Source organism: Osmerus mordax, chromosome 25 (assembly GCF_038355195.1).
Source record: "Osmerus mordax isolate fOsmMor3 chromosome 25, fOsmMor3.pri, whole genome shotgun sequence".
In the NCBI taxonomy this organism is placed as follows: domain Eukaryota; kingdom Metazoa; phylum Chordata; class Actinopteri; order Osmeriformes; family Osmeridae; genus Osmerus; species Osmerus mordax.
In genome coordinates this window covers 1865867-1888745 of record NC_090074.1, presented here as the reverse complement: position 1 = coordinate 1888745, position 22879 = coordinate 1865867, and the positions used below count along the sequence as shown (strand labels likewise).

Below are 22879 nucleotides of genomic sequence, written 5' to 3'. Positions count from 1 at the left end.
CTCTCCTCCTCTCCCCCCCCCCTCTCTCCTCCTCTCTCCTCTCCCCTCTCTCCTCCTCTCCTCCTCTCCCCCCTCTCCTCTCTCCGCCAAACTCACCACGGTCAGCGGTCAGGGTTGAGGGCGACCATGTTTACAGCATGAGCTACTGTTTGCTGTGAGTAAAGAGTTCCAGCAGCATATCTGTTGACATTAAAGAATGTCAGTTATAGGTTTAAAATATGTAAGATGTAGATCAGCTGCATAAAATATTTGACAAAGCTGATTGGGTAATATGGGGATGACAATATTACCCCCCCCCCCCTCAAAACAAAACTCTGCTTAATGATACATCTTAAAAAGACTTACATTTTAATTTCATTATCGTATACAGCAAGAAAAACAAGCAGTTCTAGATTGTTCTGAAAGAGATTGCCTTCACCAAGCTTCTGCAGAGTTGTACCCATGGATGTTACCATGCCAGTCTGCTCGCAGCAGCTTACAGCTTACACAGATGGATCTTAACCATACTAAAACACTGTTCCACAACTGGGGACATTATATGTAAACAAGACTGCCCCCTACTGGTGAACAGGGGAGCAGCACATGCCACTTCTACACAGATATTAAATATGGTATATGTATATATTTATATTTATATAAGGCATTATTTGTACACCACAGACTTGATTGCAAAAAGCACTTGACAACGACCACTACGGGACAGAGTGACAGAATCTCAGCATTCACCGTGTTACATCAAAAAACACAAAGAAATGATATCGTCCGAGCCGTCTTCCAGCAAAGAAAAACTAAACGTTTAATTTTTTTTTCTCCAAATTTGATGTCTCCATTCGAGGCGGTATCGTAGAAGGACGACCGGAGGACTCTCCGGCCCTCAGTAGATGAAGAGGAGCCTGGTTCGAGGGAGAGGGGAGAAGGAGTCGGCCATTTTGCGGATCTTGGCATAGTTGATGAACCCCCTGAGGAAGAGAAGGCACCCTAGAGTGGAGACAGGAGACCGGACGGCCATCTTAGAAATATTCCAGACATTACCCCACCATGACACATCAGTTTTACACCACTGTCTTAGCGTAACATCACTGGACTTCATGCTCAGCAATGCCTGGGTGTCCGGGGAACTGGAAATCCACTTACCCAGCATCAGGAACACCCACCACAGCCAGTACTGCCCTTCGAAGTAGCCAGGGAAGTATGTGGAGAACTGGGAAAAGGAAGATGTCAGTGGTTAGTCAACTGGTTGTGACGGATAGAAAGGCCAGACATGAGAGCTATTAGATGCTGAGAGACGGTGTGTGTGTGTGTGTGTGTGTTCTCTCACCCGTACGATGAGGATCCACTTGATGAGGGACAGCCCGAAGCCAGAGATGGCTCCGTAGCGGCCGGCGGCGGAGGTGGTGAGGCAGAAGGAGAGGAAGAATCCAATCCAGTTGAACAGGAAGGCCACTGCAGAGAGAACACACACACACACAGAGAGAGCAGGGATCCTCACGTCAGGATCAGAACTAGGGCGGGAGGTTCTAGAACAGGGTTATCGGGACGCACAGACGTTCTAGAACATGGTTATCAGAAAGCACAGAGGATCTAGAACAGGGTGTTCAGGATGCACAGAGGTTCTAGAACAGGGTTATCAGAAAGCACAGAGGATCTAGAACAGGGTGTTCAGGACGCACAGAGGTTCTAGAACAGGGTTATCAGGGTGTTGGACTGTTGCTGCAGACGGCGTGCTTACTGAAGAAGGTGAGGATGAAAATGCCGTCGTTGCCGATCCGTAGCTGGTCGGCATCCTCAAAGTCATCCCTGGCCACAAACTCATCATCCTGCAGACACACACACACACACACACACAGAGGTTTAGAAGCTCAAATAAACAAAAACAAAACAAAGGAAACCAACGCATTCACATTTCCTCTATTTATGCACCTCTATCAGGCCTACAGCGCCCCCTGTAGCACAGAGGCAGTCCTGCAGCTAACTAACGCAACGCACTTCGACCCCACAGCATTACCTCTGTTGAACCTGGAGTTACGTCATCAAAAGTCGCCAGCCGCTCCCTATGCTGAGTACAAGCAGTGGCAGAGACACAAACCAGCAGTCAAACCAGGGGTCAGGGGAGGGTGCCATACTGCACGCCCACCACTAGAGGGCAGTGGAGGGGAAGCTGTCTGTGAAGACACAGCTTCTATGCTGTTGGCTGTCCAGGCCAAAGAAATGCAGTCTCACTACAACACCCATGTGTCTTCCTTCCTGTCAGGTGACAGGAAGTCTAGTCGGAAGACTCGCTCAGCTCACTGATTGGACAGCCACTGCTGTGTGTGTGTGTCTGTGTGTGTGTGTGTGTACACTCACCCTCCCAGCTCCCAGGGGTGCTGTGGTCTCAGCCTTGGACCTCTCTGCCTCGTCGTAGGAGGGCAGTGTCGTGGCTACATTGTATGACGGGGGCTTGGGGAAACCGCCATCCTCTTTGTAGTCAAAATAGGCTGAGGAGAGATAAGGGATGTCAGCTTATGTTGTACAGTGTTTCCCCTAGGTTCCCCCCGGCGACCATGTCGGGACAGAAATGACATGCCGTCGTGTAAATAAGATAAATAACATAAGGCCATTTAGTTTGTTTAATAAAAGAGCAAGCAAGCTATAGACCTGTTTTATAGGAAAGGGAACCTTAATTTACTTATTTTGTGATCGGGCGCTATATAAAAAAAAATATATCTTTTTTATTTTTTATTAACTTGACCTTCCAGGGGGGGGGGGCCGGGGGGTTCCGTTGGGGGCGGGGCGCCCCCATAATATAATGGGAAACACTGTTGGATGTGTGTGTGTGAGTATAGTGAGTGTGCGTGTATACAGTGTGTGTGTGTGTGTGTGTGTGTATGCTTGTCTTTTTCTACCTGCATTATCTGCTGCAACGCTGCTGTAGGGGGGTGGTGCATCCACGGCAACCTGCGAGGCCTCCTCCGGCTCCTCCTCATTGGGCAGCTTAGGGGAGGGAACAAGGGAAAGACCCAATCAGGGTTTGAGCATGAGCAGGGAGGATACTGTTTGGGTTAGACGTCCTATTTAGTGTGGGACAAGGTTGTAGTGATTGAGTTTCAAGTTTTGTGTTTACTGGTTTACTTTTAAAGTAAAAACAGAATAACGTGAACATGCTGTAAGCTTATATGTCCTCTCAAAGCGCTTTAACAACACGGTCTTGGCAGTCCGTGTAAGGGGACAGAGATCAGAATCGCACCCAAAATTGGGAGACATTAGGAGGCACACACACGACTATGACTACGACTGACAGAAGCGACAGGAAGTGGAATTTATGAAGATATATCCTCTATTGCTTGCATGCTGACGATTTTCCGCGTGATGCCGTGCTGACACGATTCCACCGGAACCATAGGGAAACTAATGCATAGTTATGGGGATCGTCAACAACACATACCACTAATTAGTAATAACGCAACTGTATGCTGTCCAACTTTACACCTCAATAAAAAAGTTACTGCACAGGTGTTTCAGGTTTGTCATTAAGTCGTAAAAAACGACACGGCCGCCGGGTACCGATGGGTTGGCGAATGCTAGCTAGCTAATTTCTATGCTTAGTTACGCACCTGGCTGTGCTCGTATTCAGCCAGCTAGCATCAACAGAACTATCCCGCAATGTAAGATAAAAAAGATAAGTAAATATACATCTGTATATAGGCCGAAATATATTATTTAATTGAATTAATCTTAAACAGGCAAATCTATTTAATGTTTTCGCTAGGCTGAGTTTGACAGTCTAGTAGTAGAGTGTGGCCTTTCTCTGAACTGCGAGTAACGAAGCCGGAAGATTAGAAGCTGACTTTATGATAAAATGTTCTTTACCTGTTGATATCTGGCACTTGGCTCAGCCATTCCGGAGAGACCAGCTGTAAACGATCAAATGAATAAGCTGTCGGTGCTCAAATTAGGAATTATATAAGTGTAAAATGAATCTTTACTCGTATTATTGTTGGGAACGCTTTCGTTCACGTCCCTCTCTTCTTCACTCTGTGTATGACGTCAACGCTCAAACCAAGGTCGCAAGCTTTTTACTGCCCCCAAGCGGACTAACACGAAAACTATTTTTAATTCACTCATGGTTACAAATAGGAGATGGGATAGTAATGAAGCAAATAGACACAGGAATATTAAACACATCGTATAGTTTATTGTATCTTAATCTAAAGTGAAAATACAAAAACAATACTCATGACACTGGTGTGTGAGTGTATTTGAGAAGTCATATCTATAATTTTTACTTTGTATGGTATCTCACAAGTACGGGATAGGTGGTTCCTATGTGCTTTTGGTTGAAGTGGTGGCAAACAATCTCGACATCGTAGACGCTGAAGGACACTTTTACACGCTCGTTCGGTGAAGACAGGAAACACAGGGTGTAGAGGGCGAACTCGAACTCGGGGCTGACTCCGAGAAAGATGCTGCCTTTGGGCTTAATCCCGTCCTTCCAACAGAACTGCAGCGCCAGGATGTGTTTGTTTTCGTCCGGCTGGAGGAGACACGAGAGAGAGACAGAGAGAGAAATAGAGAGACACAAGAGACAGAGAGAGAGAGACAAGAGACAGAGAGAGAAATAGAGAGACACAAGAGACAGAGAGAGACACGAGACAGAGACACAAGAGACACACACAGAGAGAGAGAGAGAGAGACGAGAGAGAGAAGCTCAATGTGATTTCTGAAGTTGGAATTGTAGGGGCAACAAAGAATGTGTGTGTGTGTGTGTGTGAGCAAGAGAGATAGAGAGAGAGAAAGAGAGACTGAGAGACAAAGAGGCATAGAGAAGGGGAGAGACAAAGAGAGAGAGATAGACTGAGAGAGACAAAGAGACAGAGAGACTGAGAGAGAGAGACAGACCAGGCCAGGCCAGTCCAGAGAGGGTCACCTGAGGAGAGTTGGCCACAAAGCTGTATCCTTTGTAGTCAATGTGTCCCAGCTTTTCCTGCAGGTACAACTGGATCCAGTTATGGAAACCAATCACAGTTCGTCCACCTCTGGTCTCACCAACAAAGACATGCTCAAAACCTGAAGAGTCAGGCCTAGGGAGGAACAGCAAAACACCATCAGACTAGTGGAGTCAGGTGGCTGAGCGGTGAGGGAGTCGGGCTAGTAATCCGAAGGTTGCTAGTTCGATTCCCGGTCATGCCAACTGATGTTGTGTCCTTGGGCAAGGCACTTCACCTTACTTGCCTCGGGGGAATGTCCCTGTACTTACTGTAAGTCGCTCTGGATAAGAGCGTCTGCTAAATGACTAAATGTAAATGTAATGTAAATGTAGTACACAGGGTCAATTTAGTTTAACCCTTGTGCTGCCTTCGGGTCACATGACCCAAAGGTTCATAATGAACCATCGTTGTGTTTACACAATTTTACCCAATAAAAAAAACAAATAAAAATAATTTTCTTTTGACCTTCGCAATGTGGGGGGTCTGAGACAGCCCAACGGTTAAAAGAAAATGATTCACTTTGTTTTTGTATGGGGTAAAGTTGTCGCAATACGACGGTGGGTCACAATGACTGACGGGTCAGAATGACCCGAAGATAACACAAGGGTTAAAAGCTAATAGTTAATTAAGGATTTAGAAGTTTCCAGTTCCTCTCACTTGCTTGATCCCCGCCTTGCATACAGCTCAAACCAGATTCTGTAGAGCTGTTTTTTAAAGTCCGTCAGGTCTTCTGGAGATATATTCTTCCTCACCAGGTACTGATGAGCAAGCTGCATGCAGGGGAACACGTGGGGACTGTCATGGCAGACATGATTGTCACCTCGCTGTGTGAGGTATTTGAATTACATTCAAATAAATGTATATAAACATTTTAAAGAGGTGAATTCAAAACCAACAAATTCGGTAATGTTTGAAATTTAAATATGAAGTATTCAATGCCTTTCAAAATGCAAAACGTTACGTCACTGACTTGCTTCCGTAGAAAGCACACTTGCAAAACTGTCGGGTGACTGTCTGGTGTTTTGGTACCTTCATTGAAGAAGTCTGAACCATAATGTCCAGGAATCTGTGGTTTTCTGCCTCCTCTTCGGGGGTCACGACCTCGGGTACGCCGGTGGCACTTTCATAGTTATCCAGGAGGGAGATGAACGCTGGGACGGAATCATCCACAACAGATGTGTTTACTGATGCAGCGCTCAAGACTGATGTCACATCCTGTCTGTGTTAGGGTTGCTTAGAGCCCCCCCCCCCAGAATTCAGATTGCTTACAGTAAAAAAAATACAAAAGGAATTGATGATCCATTTTTAGTGGCCCCCTAATTTTAAGATGGAACCCCCCCCCAAAAATAAAAATCTGGCTATGCTACTGCCCTGTACATGTCATCTCAAAGTGTCTTTGTGAACACGTACCTAAATAGGTATCCTTTTTGAAAATCGTTTCATCAACAAACGTAAACAGAGGAGATCCTTTCCCGTCGTTATCGTCTTCGTACTGTGATTGGACATCCATGGTTCCAGCCTTTCCCTGGATCCAACACAACACACCAGGCATGAAGACGCTGTGACAGGGCCTCACCCCCACGGCCTCACCCCCACGGCCTCACACCCACGGCCTCACCCCCACGGCCTCACCCCCACGGCCTCACACCCACGGCCTCACACCCACGGCCTCACACCCACGGCCTCACACCCACGGCCTCACCCCCACGGCCTCACACCCACGGCCTCACCCCCACGGCCTCACACCCACGGCCTCACACCCACGGTGCACAGGACCCAAGGTGGACCATAAGCTTTCAGCTACTTTGACTGATGCAACATTCTGTACTCTTTCGGTGCACTGTTTTGCGTGGTTGATTCTTAAACCTGTGAACCCAATTTCAACTCTCCCCTATCCTTTCCATTTTCAAAACAATTTCCAATTCCAGAATCCAAGTATTACCAGCTATAATTGCCCATTAGGTCTAGTCACACCATCCAAATTACGGTCACATGTAATTGTATGCAATATTGGAATGATTGGGAGTAATCTGCCGTTGCACTGTTTACCAACAGTGCCAGTCCAGCAGCAGCATACTTTTGTTGCTCTGCGACCTGGCAGACACGCTATCTGATGAGCTATTGTCAGCCTCTTTTGTAAAGACGCAGCAGGGTGGCGCTGACCAGTGTGCATCGATGACCCTCTGATCAGTGTGCATCGATGACCCTGTCAGACAAGCGATTGTACTTCCGTGATGTCGTCTTATTTAACATGACCCGTTACACACAAAAAAACAGCACATTTAAGTGGTTTTGGTTCAGGTTTGTTCCATCTCTTGACAACCAGCTTCACACCTTCTCACCTGCAGGGAGATGCGGTAATCTGTGCCAGGTTTCAGTCGGTTGGTGTCAGAGTTCCACAGCTCCTGGACCATGGAGGAGAGCTCGGGGTCGGCCTCGCTCATGCTGCAACACGCGTCCATATCTCCGGCGCTAGGTCATACATCACAGTAATACAATAACATCCATCCTACACCAGGCTGCCTGTGTACTCGCTACGTTACAAGTCTGCAAATCCACTGACCTTTCTGTTAGTCTCTGGCCTGCTCAGATGGGGGGGGGGGGTCAATCTTACGGCCTGCTCTGTGCTGGTGGAGCTGGCCAGTTGGATGTGTGTAACTTTACTGGCACGTGAACGGGTTGGGTCGGAGAAAGGCCCGGGGGCGCTCCTACACCACAAGGTGGGAGGGGCCACGAGGTGGGAGGGGCCACGAGGTGGGAGGGGCCAGGGAGAGGTTAAAGAGTTGGACCCCGTCAGCAACTCTAGCCAAAGGGATTAAAATGTGTTGTGGTGCTTTTCTCTCTCTTTTGCTACAACTCTCTTTGTTTCTTTAGCTCCATATTGTTGTTCTTCTCCCTGACTCTGTCCTTCTCTCTCTTTCTCTACATCCCTTTCGCTCTCTCCATCTTTATCCTTTATCTTTCTCTCTCTCTCTCTCCATATCTTTCTCCTCTCTCTCTTTTACCTTTCAAAGATCTAAGTAATATTTAAATTATAACACATTCATCCAAAGCAATGTGCAAGGGTTACCCTACGATCTTTTGTTCTGCAGTCAAATGCTCGACCGCTGAGATCTACCCCTTCATTTCTGAAGATGACGGATAACACACACGTCAAAACATTTGAATTCATCCAAAAAGGAAAAATAAGTGATTTTGAGAAAGTCAGCTGACTAGAATCGACCTCTTAAAAAGAAACCAACTAGTAAAAATTAGGAACCACACACAAACAGAATAACACATGATCCCATAAATTCACATGAAACATGTTTTAATGAGGGAAAGAGAAAGACACGTTGTGTTCTCAAACCCCCAAAACAGGCAAAAAACACTGCAACAATTTAACGCAGCATGAAGATAACAACCATCATAATTCATATTCTCAAACTTCCAACAACATATTTCGTAACGGTTTAGAAGATAATCGTTTGAATATGCTTTTAAATAGAAATATATTTCTTATAGGACATATTAACATTATTCCATTCAGCTTTCCTTGGTGTAAAGAAACAAAATCACTAAGTGTGAAAATACGAAAGCAACCAACGGTAAGTTTGAGCACAAGGGATCCTGATAAAAACATCTACCCAAGGAAGGACTTCCACATATACCCTGATCACATGAGCAACACCCTCATCACATGATCCACAAAGAGCCCATGTTGATGAAATCGGGACAAAATGTACAAAAAGTGCTATTTCAATAACATTAGGCTACATAGGATGTTTTGATGTCCTCGCATGAAAGATATTTGGAAAAGGCTTTATGGAGTAAGTTATCATCCAGGTAGTTGCTTGAGGTCTTAGTGGCATTGATACAATGCTTTTTTCTCTCCAGATTAACTCATTATTGAAGTCTAAATTAACATGAAAACAATCAAATAAAAAAGTGTTTAATTCAGATATTTTTTACCTTGATCCTGAAAGTGTTTAATACAGTATTGGGAAGCACAGTTTGGATTTTCTGAATTCTGAACACATATTTTGCAGAATCTTGGTGGTAGTTCAAAGCCATTTCAATATTGTGGGATTTTCCCGGTTTTGGGTCATGCTTCTTTAAACACAGACATCCTACTCACATTTATTATTATTATTTATTATTATTCTCTTCAACCACCATGTTGACTACTTCTCAGGAAAAAGAACCTTTGTCGTTTTAAATCAAGAGTATCTTTCATGATACTTGTTTTTACGCATCTTTAGGAGAACTCCAGTACTCGGTAACCACTAGAAAGTCATTTTCCCAACTCTGCTTAGTGTAGTAAAGTTTGAAGGATACAAGGAGGCCATGCAGGGTCCAGAGGGTTTGTGAGATTAACAGAGGTCAGGTGGTATTTTAACATAGTTCTGCCCAGCACCCTATGGCTTTGCATGTTCTTGCACTTCAGGCTGTGTCAGTCTTCCTCATCACTCCAGAAGGCATCATCTTCGTCAATATCAACGCCTTGGAAGAGTCTAGAAACACAAAGAAAACATTCACAGGAGCTCCCTGGAAATCTGACAAAGTACCAAGACACAACTACATCGATGGGTTATAGTGGTTCAATGAACACCAGCATCACATATGCATGGATATATTACACATCAACCGAATGACGCAGTTAATAACGTCAAGTCATCTACAGCACCAGGTACACACATTCTCTTTCCAACCATTTGGAAGTCAGTAGAGTATTAATCCAACTGTGAGGGGGGATGAGGTGTAAGGGATGTGGGGTGAGGGATGAGGTGTAAGGGATGTGGGGTGAGGGATTAGGTGTAAGGGATGTGGGGTGAGGGATGAGGTGTAAGGGATGTGGGGTGAGGGATGAGGTGTAAGGGATGTGGGGTGAGGGATGAGGTGTAAGGGATGTGGGGTGAGGGATGAGGTGTAAGGGATGTGGAGTGAGGGATGAGGTGTAAGGGATGTGGGGTGAGGGATGAGGTGTAAGGGATGTGGAGTGAGGGATGAGGTGTAAGGGATGTGGAGTGAGGGATGAGGTGTAAGGGATGTGGGGTGAGGGATGAGGTGTAAGGGATATGGAGTGAGGGATGAGGTGTAAGGGATGTGGAGTGAGGGATGAGGTGTAAGGGATGTGGGGTGAGGGATGAGGTGTAAGGGATGTGGGGTGAGGGATGAGGTGTAAGGGATGTGGGGTGAGGGATGAGGTGTAAGGGATGTGGGGTGAGGGATGAGGTGTAAGGGATGTGGGGTGAGGGGGGATGAGGTGTAAGGGATGTGGGGTGAGGGATGAGGTGTAAGGGATGTGGGGTGAGGGATGAGGTGTAAGGGATGTGGGGTGAGGGATGAGGTGTAAGGGATGAGGTGTAAGGGATGAGGTGTAAGGGATGTGGGATGATGGGTGAGGAGGGGCTAGCAGAGGGGGAGCACTCACTGGTTGTAGCAGGAGGAGGCAGGGTTGTTGAAGTGGCTGTAGGGGTTGACTCTGGTGAGAGGGCCCAGACACAGCCAACAGAAGTACTGCTTACAGGTGGTGCAGGTCATCTTGTTGCATCCGTCCACCTTCTGCAGGGAAGACAGATAGGACAACACTAAGACAAAACCAAAAACAGTTCTATCCTAACGCACTCCTAATAACTAATGGCCTTCCGTCGCCCCGGCCTACCTGGATGTTGGCGCCGCAGCGGGGGCAGCCCTTGCAGTTCTCGTTGAGCCAGTCCCTGCTGAAGGACTCCTCGACGGCCCGCTGGATCACGCGCTTCCCAAAACGCTGCTCCATGAACCTCTTCCCCTCGGCGCTCGCCGACATGTACTCATCCCTCAGACCCCGCAGCTCGTCTGAGGGGGGGAGGGAGAGAGAGAGGGATGATGTGGGATAGAGAGAGAGAAACGTTAGCTATTCCTTTAACTTCCACCTTTTTTGGGGGTGGGTTTGGACATTCACAAACAGAGGTGTTTTCCAAGTACCTGCGGTGACCTTGCAGTGCGACAGGCCGTGGTAGCCTCTCTTGCAGAGGGTGCAGAAGGCGTACTGGCACGCAGGGCAGATGCCCATGGTGGTGTTTGGCTCCACCATCACAGCGGTGGTGCAGGACTGCCGGGGGCAGTACACCACGTCGGCCATGAGGTCCAGGCTGGACTGGAGCAGTAGGCGGTCGTACCTGGCAAACAGCTCCTCCCCCACCAGCAATTTCACCTGGGAGAGAGGCAGGAGGTTAAAGGAAGGGTCGGTAAGTTTTGCGTACCTTGAGTAGGAAAGGATTCAAACCAAAATATCCTGGCCCCCCTAACACCAGGTCACCAGACACACAAAGTCCCACAAGCAGGTAAAAGTTACCTGTGAGGGCGTCGCTAACGAGGTGCACTTGGGCTCGGGGCAGTTAAGGCACTGGACGTTCCCGTCTCGTATCTGGATCTGGAAGTACTCACTCATGCAAGTCTTGCAGTATACGTGCTGGCACTCCTTAAAACAGAGGCAGCCGGCGCCCAGCTTCTCGCAGAAGCAGATAGCGCAGCAGAACGCCTTGGAGTCGAACGTCTTCTGCCGCTGCGTCTCGTCAAAGTCCAGCAGCTGAGGTAAGATGTCGGAGCGGGGGTCCACCACCAGGACGGCCCTCGGATCCGGCTCGGCCTCTGCCTTCCCCTTCCTCCCCCCCCCCCCAGGCTGCAGGCTGCCGGACGGACTAGCGGCGGCAGCGGCGGCCTCGCCCTTCTTCCCTTCCCCCGGGGGCCTGGCGGCGAAGGCCAGCTCCAGGGGCGACGTGATGCCCAGGAACGGTACGGCCTCCTCCTTGAGGAACTGGACCCAGGTGAAGAGGACCACGCAGCCGCTGGACTCCTCCCACAGCTCGTCCAGACGCCTGCACAGTGACGTCATCTGAGGGGAGGAGGAGGATTCAGGGTGAGGTTAACGAGCTGGGAGCTAAGCGTGGGGTGGAAGGGGGTGAAAGCTCACAGAGCTAAAGTCTTCAGCGAGGTTTCAGTGTTACCTGGGCTCTGGTCAGCCACGTAGAGCTCAGCGTGAAGACCGGAGAGGCGGAGGAGGGGTAATCCACTGGAAGTTCAAAGTTGAGCACCAGTGGTGGGAGGTAGCAGATGTCGTACTCAGTTTCCTTCTCTCCTCCTGAACAGAGAAACAAAAAATACAAAAAATAAACGAGTGAGGATGTGATATGAAAGTAGTGTAACACACCTGTCCGCGTGATGTGGGCCCACCTTTGACAATAAGCTTGAAGTGGGGCGGCAGTTCCAGGCAAAGCTGAATCTCTCCTCCCTGGTCCGACTCTGCCCTGTGGAACTCCTCTTCATCGTAGATACTCGCTAGGGCAAGCAACTCATCCTCCTGCGCTTCCTGGTCCTCCGACATTTACATTCCTGGAGGGAAAGTCAAAGACCGATGAGGAACGGGTTACCGCGACTATTAGAGACGTCGGTTTGCCACGGCTGCCTCAGTGAACTGCGACTACGAGGTGAAAGTTCAGTTGTTAAGACCCTGTCCGAGTCTGAACCTTTACCCCAACTCAGGCACTGGACTCTATAACCAACCTCACCGCAATCTACTCTGTATTGTTTACTGATCCTGGGAAGAGACTAATTAAAAGCTAGCCGGTCGGTAGCCATTTGTATTACTTTGCTGACTAACCCTTGGCTGGATAAACATTACATCATGATATACTGCCGCCTACCAGTGGGACTCACCTTCCGACAGATAGCAAGACAATATGCAAGACTATAGCTAGCAACAAACATGCAAGTGCTAACTGATTTGACAGAAGTCCTTTGACAATAGCAGGACGAGATCTTTAAGGGACTGACAAGCTAGCTAGCTTGTAACTTGAGTTGTATAAAGAATGTTGGCCTTGCGTTAGCTACATGATTTCTAGAAGTGCTACGCTGTAACCGGATGAATGTGTGGCTAATCTAGCAAGCTAACGTAGAAACTAGGTAGTACTATATATATCGGCTTTTCTTGTGATCGCGTTCTCAGTAAAATTATATTTAATATGTAATGTAATATTGAACTTACAAGTCTTTCCCAGCAGTGACAACTTGTAACAGAGCAAAGGACCTCCTCGTGAGGCTGACCTGTGCTGCTGATTGGACACCGATAGTTTCTGATTCCGTCTGAAGAGTATACGTCACTCGGATACGGAAGTCTTTATTTTTTTATTGAACAAATTGTGATTTACAAACAGCATGGCAACAGCAACACATCTTTACATTATGACCGTAGTATCAGGTACAGAAAAGACAAAAAACATAAATAAAAATAATAATAATAAAATAAATAAATAAATATATTAGGGTCTTTTCTACTACTAAGCGGATACGGAAGTGCGCTCTCATCCAATCAATTCCTCCTTGCCCAGCGTTCCATTTACCGCCAACTTCGAAAACAATGGCGCAGAGAAGAAATTACCGTCAAGAACCCTTAGTTACCGATGCTACGTTTACCTTTACCACCAATAAGGATGACTACGAAGACACAGTGGTAACCGAAAACGATTCTAAACAGGCAGAGGATGACAATGGTCCGCCCGTAGTTTTTCTTTGTGGGAATTGTAGGCTTCCCGTCGGTGACTCGCTCGCCTGGGCAGGGACTGATGAACAGGGTCAAATACTACTGCACCGTGAGTTCACCCAGCTAATAAACTAGTTTGTAATAATAGCATATTATTCTCGATAGTTGCCACAAACACGTAAACCGAATAATATCAGTGATGGCCTACTGTACAGTACTGACACATAGTGTCTCCAGCCTTCATGTCCCTTATCCGATCTCTCGGTTTAGGTGTCAGTGACAATGTTGCGGTTGGCAAAGAAACCCACATCTCTGGCAGCGGTGATGAATTAGTCTGGTATGTAAAAAGTGACCAAGAAGACGCAAAGATAACTGTTATTGTTCCGAGATAATCCTTTAAATGAATGCTCTTGTCTGTCTCGACCCCTTTCTAGCCTGGTTGTCAATTTGACCTGTCAAGGGTGTTGTTCCTTACTTGGCATGGTGTACACATCAACACCCAAGAAACTGGACTACAAAAGATGCCTGTTCTATCTCAATGTCACCGCCATTGAAAGGTAAGATGCGTTTGCGTTGAAGGCAATTGCGTGAGGGGAAACAAATAAAATGTGCGTGAACTGCCTAGAAATGATAGTCATCAACTCTACAGTTGACGCCGAACCTGTTGACACTCTCGTTAGTATAATCTTGCTCTTTTCCAGCCAAATGATAGGGCATTGCTCTAAAGATATTTTCAGACAAAATTGTGTATTCGTTTGTGAACCACTGCTCTTTAAGAGATCATTAAAACCGCTAATACACACCACTCTGCTTCTGCAGCTACGTACTGGGCTCTTCTGGCCAACAGGTGGCGGTATTGGACTCGTCTGAAAAGCCGGTCACATTAGAATTCAAACAAGCTGTGGAGCGGCAACTGATAGAGGTATCTAACTAACCCCTAACTGACACTTAATTTCTTTGAAGCAACCTTTATTTTTATAGACGGTGGCAGAGGAGACGTTGTTGTTGACGTCGGGTCACCTCCAACACGAACGCTGTCTGGTGTCACGAGATGACTTTATATGATATGGAACGTAATCAATCTCACGTGAGAGTCGTTAACCTTGAGTTTGGGGTTAGTGTGTGTCAGCGTTGGAGGGGAGCGCTCATCTGCTTGTCCCTGAGAAGGACGTGTGTGGAGGTGGAGGTAGAGGTGTGTGTGTGTGTGTGTGTGTGTGAGGGGTGGGGGGTAAACGGATCGGAAATCCTTGAGACCAGACAGGGTTTGAATGATGTCATCCCTTACTAATTATCGCCTCCAAAACACTGTGTGGCTGCCTTTGATTTCAAGATGAAGTCAGAAATATTTAGTTGTAATAGTTTGTTTTAAGGTTTTTGTTTTTAATAAGTATTTATAGTACAATTCTATGGAAATGTGTAAATCTTTTTTATTTTATTTTATCAAGGTCTCTCAATTCAGTATGTAGGCTATGTCTGAAACTTTTCCTGCGCAATGTGCATTTAATTATAGTTAATATGATATTCAGTCCTTTTTTGAGATGGGTCTTTGTCTTCAGTTTTTTTCTTTGTGAAAAACATCTGTAATTTCCAAACGTGGCCAATAGGTGGCGATCATGTTCATGGATTCTCACACCAGGAACAATGGGTCTGATCTTGGTCTGTTGAGGAATCTTTGTTTGGTTCAAAAACATGTTTTGATCATACGGTTTGCAGGATTATGACTAACAGGGATATTGTGACATGCATGTTTGTGTGACCTACTAAGGTGACTGCTGGGATGACTGTGTCAAGAAAATGGCTAAACGTGTTGACATTAAGTCACTGGGTAGTTTGTAAACAAGCATTTTGTACAGTAGATATTAACACAGTATTGTATTTGCAATGCTGGGTATCAAAACAAAAATGTATCCGTCATTTGGGGGGGGCCGTAAAATGACTGAATACTCCAATCTATACAGGTGTAAATGCGCATACAGGAATTAATTCATGTAATCACTATTACATGAATGAGGTTATTTCCAGCCATTTGCGTGCACCTCCTCCTACATTTGAACCACGTGCTGCTAAACACACTGGCGTGCATGAGACCAGTCTTCTGTGGGGCTGGTGTGCAAGCCGTGCGTGAGACCAGGCCTCTGTGGGGCTGGTGTGCAAGCCGTGCGTGAGACCAGGCCTCTGTGGGGCTGGTGTGCAAGCCGTGCGTGAGACCAGGCCTCTGTGGGGCTGGTGTGCAAGCCGTGCGTGAGGCCAGGCCTCTGTGGGGCTGGTGTGCAAGCCGTGCGTGAGGCCAGGATTCCTCTCCAGGTCCACAGGTGTTGTCAACCTCCAGAAACAGTCGCTGCCGTGGTGATGGTTTCCACGGCAAACCTGGTTTTACTCTCACAAGTTGACACACGTTTACTGTGAGTTACTGTTTTCAACCGAGGTTCAAGTTTTTTTTTGTAGTTGTGTCTGTGACTGTGAGGGCTGCCTGGTGTGTTCCTGCTGCGTCTGACAGAGTTGGAAAAACACCGATTTCACCACGTTGGCGTTTCGCTCGTGTTCTCGGTTGAGTCAGTCTTTTGACCGGTACCTTCCATCGAGGCGGAAGACTGATTGAGTGCAGTGTTGCTGATTAGCCATGCAGACGGCAGCTGTATGGAGGTGGTGAGGATCTCTCCCCAGAGTGTCTGTCTAGCCAGATTTAAACCCCAGAACCCACTCCTTCACCCCAGCCAGCCGACCGCTAATGTATTCTGTCTGTCTGTCTGGCTGGCTTTTAGACGCTTGTTTGGGTTCCTTCACCTTTTGGACTTAATGACCTGTCTCCTCGTCCCATCTCCTACCCCTCCCTCCCTCCCCTCTCCCCTTCCCGCTCTCCTCTGCCTCCTCCCCATCTCTCTGCCCCCCCAGATGAAGGACTTGACGGTGAGCATGGCCCAGAGGCTGGTGCAGATCGAGGCTGAGCTGTTCAGTAAGAAGGAGGATGTGATGTGATGAGAGGAGGTGGAGGACGGGCGAAGACTGGAAGATTCTAAACACACACACACTGTCCCCCCCCATACACACACACACACTGTGTCCTCCACCATATACACACACAAGGGCGTCTTGCACTGCTTTACCCCCAATTAATGCATGGCATTCCTTCACTTTCACTCTACGCCTCTCCTCCCCGACCTCTCTCTACTCCCCCTCTCTGACCCCCCCCCCTCTCTCCGACCTTGCTTGAACGTCCCTATCCTCCTCCAATGAGAGCCCGGGGACTTTCGTCCTCTCCGGTCTCCGTGGCGCCTGGCTGGCTTTTGCCGGCTGTGGAACACACGGCGCGTACGTTGGGTTTCCGTGGCGAGCCGACGCTCTGTTCTGTTGTCAGCCTCCACATCGCCTCATCGATCAGGCCGCCTCAGCGCCTGGTTGAGATTCAGTCCGTCGAGCGCCTTGCTGAAGCAGGGGAATGCTGATCAGATCTTGGGCCGCACCTATAAATATATCGAGATTTATTTCGGTCTGGTTGTTTGATTCCCTAGTAGCAGTCAGTTCTGTGTGAAGGGTTTTTGACTCAGGGTTGATGTGACCAGAATATTCTTTTTAAGAGACTGACTGGTTTTGTTGGGGAGGCATCATAGTGAACCCACCAAAACTCTTATCATTGATGGAGAAAACGTTGCATATACACTCCATTCATTGTTTTTCATGTCATGGAACTTCTTCCTGCTGACGCGTCACTGTCCTCCTCCAGCCTCAGAGCCTAGTGAGATCACCACACTTTGTCATATCTGTTATATGTGTATATTGGACTTCAATCTTTATGTTGTGGGACCGTAAGTCGTTAGACGAGTCTTGTGTTGTTCAGAGTGAAACCTTCCGTTCGTAAGGGTCTGGATCTCTGGTGTGTGTTGTCTCAAATGTTATCTTTTCAACTGAATAAACGAATCTTTAAACACACAGACTCGTGCGATTGTGTCGCCCGATGGATCCCCAAGTGGCTCAGTGGATCATCCCTCTGCTTTCCTCATTAAAACCCCCTCCAGGATTTGTGATTCACCCAGCTAGTTTGGGAGAGAGAGAGTGGGAGGGGGGGGAGGGGTTTGTGGTGTTTGTTTACCAGCGCTGAGCTAATGTGCCCTAGCAACACTTTCTACCAGGGTGGGAACGACCCCACCCTGGAGCCACAAGCCTTCCCATAATGCACTCTGTCCACGAGGTTTCAGCAGGCAGGAACAACAACAACAGTTCAAAGGGGGGAAGGGGGGGGGGGAGAGGTGCCGGCCAACCAGCGAGCTGTATCCGGGGCAGGTTGCGATGGCAACAGAGAGCACGTGCTACGCCCCTGCCTGTTGCCATCTCGTCATCGTGTCGGCGGGGGGGGAGCCTGCATGCCCGTCAACCGAGGTTAACGCCTGCCTCGCGCTCCGGCTGATGGAGGGGGGGGCGGGGGGGCGGAGCCGTCTCCCAGCCCACGACCCCTCCTCCCCTGCCTCGACGCTTAATCCCTGTGTGTGAGGATGTTGTTGTCTTTCTCCTCCCCGCCCCTCCCTCCTCCCCCTCGATCCCCTCCTCATGCTCTCTCATCCCTCAACTGCAGGAGAGAGAGAGAGGGGGAGGAAGAGAGAGGGGGAGGATGAGAGAGGAAGAGAGAGGGGGAGGATGAGAGAGGAAGGGGGAGAGAGAGAGGGGGAGGAAGAGAGAGAGGACGAGAGAGGAAGGGAGAGGGGGAGGACGAGAGAGGGAGAGAACGAGAGAGGGAGAGAGAGAGGGGGAGGACGAGAGAGGAAGAGGAAGGGAGAGAGAGAGGGGGAGGAAGAGAAAGGAAGGGAGAGAGAGAGGAAAGAAAAACAAGCCCACCAGCCGACCGCATGGTCTTTGTTGTGAGCCGAGGCTCCTGTTCTGTAGACAGGAAGTGGCGGCTGCTGGAGGCCGGCCGGCCGCCTGGTCAGATGTGCGTCTGTGTCGACTCCAGATGTTCTGCAGGCTTTGAGGGGAGAAAACAAACCTGTCCCAGTGTTTGTTTGTTTGTTAGGATTTACAGGCTCCGTGTCGGGAGTGACGTGTGTGTGTGTGTGTCCTGACCGCTCTGAGTTCATCTAGCTGCTATATATACAGAGCGGTTGCTGGTGGCGTTGCACTGAGAGGAGCAGTTATTGCAACGCTTCTCTGTACCCCCGCCCCCCCAAACACAGAAACAGGCTGTTACAACCACCCACCCAACCCCTCACAGACACAGCAGTCGATACGCAAACGCACACACACACTCCCTCGGCTCGTTCAGGGACAAAGGATGAATAATGCAGGGCTGGTGTCTGGGCGACTAGGCACCCCTCCTTCCCTCCTCTCACCTTCCCAAGCAATAAGGAAGCAATGTTGCCATGGAGGCAATGAAGCGTCGTCTCGCGATCGTCCAATTGCATCCTTTCCTGTGTGAAGCACCTGACCAATCGCGGCAGTTAGCAACTCTGCAGTTACCACGGATGCTGCGCCGCTATTGGTTGAGCTCTGCTCTTTGATTGGATTTCTGGTCTTGTTTTGGAACCAGTGTATCTGAGGGCTACCTGTGTGCAAATATCTCTTTTTTTAGTTGTTGTATTTTAAGCATTTGTCATTTATTGAAATACAATCAGTTTTTTTAATCTGCACAACAATGTCCTTGCTTAAGGTGTGCGTGTTATAGAAGTGCGACCTACATTCATCAGATTCTGTGGTCGGTGTGTAATAAAGTGAGTAATCAATCACTGCTTTGTGTTGGAGGCAGCGACGTCAGCATGTACTGGGAATTAAATGTGCCAGTTTTTTCCTTTTTTTCTTTCTCTCCTTTGTCCGACGGCACAAACAGCCTTGAAGGTTTGGCTCTGTGCTTTCGGTTGAGAATTTTTACTGTCCGCTATTGTCCATTGATTATGGTAGAAATAGCATTTTTATTGATATTGTGTATGTTTTGAATCCCTTTTTTTCGTCCCAGTAGGTTTGTGCGATGTTTGGTTTATGTTGACTTTTCATTACTTCTGGATTTTTCAAATTATGAAAAAAAATATATATATATAAAAAAAAAACTGCTAACCCTGCTTTGCTTCTGACAATAAAACAATTTCAGTTTAATCAAGTGATTATCCCACCCTGACACAAAAGTAGTTGTGCCATGTCCAAACCTAAATCTAGTGATAATCCAAAGCCTACTAGTTGATTAGACCAGTCTGACCTCCCTCACACACACAGACACACACACACACACACACACACCCAGACACACACACACACAGACACACCCAGACACACACACACACACAGACACACACAGACACACACACACAGACACACACACAGACACACACACACAGACACACACACAGACACACACACACAGACACACACAGACACACACACAGACACACACAGACACACACACAGACACACACAGACACACGCACAGACACACAGACACACACAGACACACACACAGACACACACACAGACACACACACAGTCTTGGTGTCTGAAGTGTGCCGGATCTCATCTGCCTCTCCTCCTCCCACATCAGGAGAGTCTGCCTCGGTACCCTGTTCCCCTCACCCCCTCACTCCTCACCCCCTCTCCTCCTCACCCCCTCACCTCCTCACCCCCTCACTCCTCACCCCCTCTCCTCCTCACCCCCTCTCCTCCTCACCCCCTCACCTCCTCACCCCCTCTCCTCCTCACCCCCTCTCCTCCTCACCCCCTCTCCTCCTCACTTCCTCACCCCCTCACTCCTCACCCCCTCACTCCTCACCCCCTCACCTCCTCACCCCCCCACCCCCTCACCCCCTCTCCTCCTCACTTCCTCACCCCCTCTCCTCCTCACCCCCTCACCTCCTCACCCCCTCTCCTCCTCACTTCCTCACCCCCTCACTCCTCACCCCCTCACTCCTCACCCCCTCTCCTCCTCACTTCCTCACCCCCTCACTCCTCACCCCCTCACCTCCTCACCCCCCCACCCCCTCACCTCACTCCTCACCCCCCTCACCTCACCTCCTCACCCCCCCACCCCCTCACCTCACTCCTCACCCCCCTTACCTCACCTCCTCACCCCCCCCACCCCCTCACCTCACTCCTCACTCCTCACCCCCCCACCCCCTCACCTCACTCCTCACCCCCTCATATATCCCCTGCTTGTGATTCTCCCTCTGACCTGGATGAACAACACTGTAACTGTACTGTAGTTCTGTAGGTCAGTCACAAGGGGACACACACACATCTTCCTGTAAGGTGAATCTCGTGTGGACCACTCACACCAGTGATGACCTCCTGCAGACAGGTCATGTTTGTCTGTTTTCCGTTGTCACTGAGCCTGTAAGGGCATCGTTCCTCCTTGCACCTTGTCTCTTTTGCCTTCCTGCCCTCTCTCTGTCTGTTCCCCCTCCCCCCTCTCTCTGTTTACATACATATAGATACATAAATACAGCACTCGGCGTGTGTGTGTACATTAGGATAATTATTCTCCCACACTTTGATGCTATTTTGACCACATGAAATGTGTGTGAGAGAGAGAGGCTGAAAACAGGATTAGTGTCAATGATGTCCACGTAAGCCTGAACAGATTGACATGGATGAGAAGCCTGTTTCCAGATAAGTGGTCACTGTCCTGTGTTCAGTACTGATGGCGGGCTAACTCTCTTAGCTACGCTACGCTAGGGAAGTGCCACCACTTCCTGTCTCACTCCCACACCCTGAAGAGGCGGGTGCACTTAAGCCAACAGCCGGAAAAGGATTGCCGGGCCAATATGTTCTCATTTAAAGCTTTGTTATTAGAGACAGCTCAGCTAGTTTTAATGACTAGTTCCTGAAGTGGAGGCTATCTGATGCAGATACTGGAGTTCTCTCAGTTCAGCCAGGAGAGCTTCCTGCATCCTGTAGATCAGCGGTCTCCAACCCTGTTCCTGGAGAGAAACCTGACTGTTGGTTTTTGACTCCAACCACACGTATCTGACCTGATTCAACACTAGTTACCAGATCAACCAGCTCATGATTACTCAGGTGTGCTGGATCAGTGTCGGAGCGAAAACCTTCAGGCAGGTATCTCTCCAGGAACAGGGCTGGGGGCCCCCGGTCTCGACATCCACTCAGGTGGAGTTGGGGGGGTTGGGGAAAAGAGTAGTACTAGTCCTTCCGGATCACCTGATCTGGATAGTGGTCACACCGGTGAACACTTTATGATTCGTGAAATAACTCATCCATTTAGTCATTTAGCAGACACTCTTATCCAGAGCGACTTACAGTAAGTACAGGGACATTCCCACCCAAGGCAAGTAGGGTGAAGTGCCTTGCCCAAGGACACAACGTCATTTGACACGGCCGGGAATCGAACAGGCAACCTTCAGATTACTAGCCCGATTCCCTAACCGCTCAGCCACCTGACTCCCCATGTAATTCCACGCGTCTGTTTCAGATGGCAGTAGCGCTCGGGGAACATTCCTCCCATCCCAACTGTGGACATGTGTTCCACACGACGCCAGTTACAGGTTAACCCCTCGGTGTCCCCCTCGGGTGTGTGTTACCCTTTCTCTCCTGAGCGGGGCTAAGCCCCCAGGGTCTTTGTCCCAGGCTGGGTGTCTCCCTTTGGGGGGAGAACTGTCCGTGTCTCTGGTAAACAAAGAGCTCTGGCTCTAATGCACTTAAGAGCCTCTCTCACCACAAGCGTTTAGCAGCTTAGCCACACAGACTTAATCTGGGGGTGTGGGGGTTGGGGAGCCCTGTTTTGCAGTGTGTGTGAGTGTGTCGTGCGAGTGTGTGTTTTGCTGTGATTGTGTGTGTCACAGTTGGGAAACCACATTCTTTTTCATCGGAGGGCACTGCGAGGGTTAATGGTGAGGCTTGGGCTGCCACACAGCTGACTGGATTTAGTGTGTGTGGGTGTGGGTGTGTGTGTGGGGGGTGTGGGTGTGTGTGTGTGTGGGTGGGTGTGTGTACGACCAAAGGGTCATTCAGCTGTCGTAGGGGTGTAACAACCACCACACAGGTGTCTTGTGGGAAACAGATCAGACATGGACGTTCAGCAACTCAGCAGCCCCAGCTAGGTAAACACTTCTGGAAGACTCTAGCAATCAACCTTCAGTTTAGTCTTCCACATCAACACAGCTCCATCATATCCTAAACAAACTAATTATTCCAATTGTTTGATTTATCGAGGAGTTATCTATGATGATGTTGGCGACGCGTCAAAAGCATTTAATATGTTATTCCTCTCAGGCGCATTTTAAAGTAATATAATTTGACGTGTGTACGCCCAAGTCTATGTACCGCGCCCATTACACAGTAGGCCTACCGATGCACATGGGAACATATACACACAGGCCTAGGCCTATAGGATTTCCAGACAGCGACCAGGTGCGTTTGAAGAACCAGCCAGACACATAATGGATTCAGTATAAGTATTTAAAATATTTTATACAGCATAGAAATC

The 22879-nt window shown here is 48.5% G+C and overlaps 4 protein-coding genes across 4 annotated transcripts; 1 reads left to right on the top strand and 3 right to left on the bottom strand.

The window, feature by feature from the left end:
* Positions 1-327: 327 nt before the first annotated feature.
* LOC136933363 (NEDD4 family-interacting protein 1-like) lies at positions 328-4028 on the bottom strand. Its single transcript, XM_067228681.1, has 7 exons — positions 3850-4028; positions 2886-2973; positions 2347-2477; positions 1730-1817; positions 1319-1443; positions 1135-1201; positions 328-978 (listed from the first exon to the last, which is right to left on the bottom strand). The coding sequence occupies exons 1-7, from the start codon at positions 3877-3879 to the stop codon at positions 875-877; spliced, it is 633 nt and encodes a 210-aa protein (XP_067084782.1). The 5' UTR covers positions 3880-4028; the 3' UTR covers positions 328-874.
* A 233-nt stretch (positions 4029-4261) lies between these two features.
* Positions 4262-7411, bottom strand: endou2 (endonuclease, polyU-specific 2). The gene is made up of 6 exons (XM_067228581.1): positions 7310-7411; positions 6378-6492; positions 5997-6118; positions 5625-5737; positions 4907-5060; positions 4262-4513 (listed from the first exon to the last, which is right to left on the bottom strand). Exons 1-6 carry the CDS (start codon positions 7409-7411, stop codon positions 4262-4264), a joined length of 858 nt encoding a protein of 285 aa, XP_067084682.1.
* Positions 7412-8256: 845 nt separating this feature from the next.
* rnf14 (ring finger protein 14) lies at positions 8257-13063 on the bottom strand. The gene is made up of 8 exons (XM_067228987.1): positions 12973-13063; positions 12162-12320; positions 11936-12069; positions 11284-11823; positions 10914-11142; positions 10612-10784; positions 10381-10511; positions 8257-9460 (listed from the first exon to the last, which is right to left on the bottom strand). The coding sequence occupies exons 2-8, from the start codon at positions 12310-12312 to the stop codon at positions 9400-9402; spliced, it is 1419 nt and encodes a 472-aa protein (XP_067085088.1). The 5' UTR covers positions 12313-12320; positions 12973-13063; the 3' UTR covers positions 8257-9399.
* Positions 13064-13344: 281 nt separating this feature from the next.
* On the top strand, positions 13345-16620 carry mis18a (MIS18 kinetochore protein A). The gene is made up of 5 exons (XM_067228580.1): positions 13345-13576; positions 13738-13804; positions 13902-14024; positions 14287-14389; positions 16360-16620. Exons 1-5 carry the CDS (start codon positions 13345-13347, stop codon positions 16441-16443), a joined length of 609 nt encoding a protein of 202 aa, XP_067084681.1. The 3' UTR covers positions 16444-16620.
* Positions 16621-22879: the final 6259 nt, after the last annotated feature.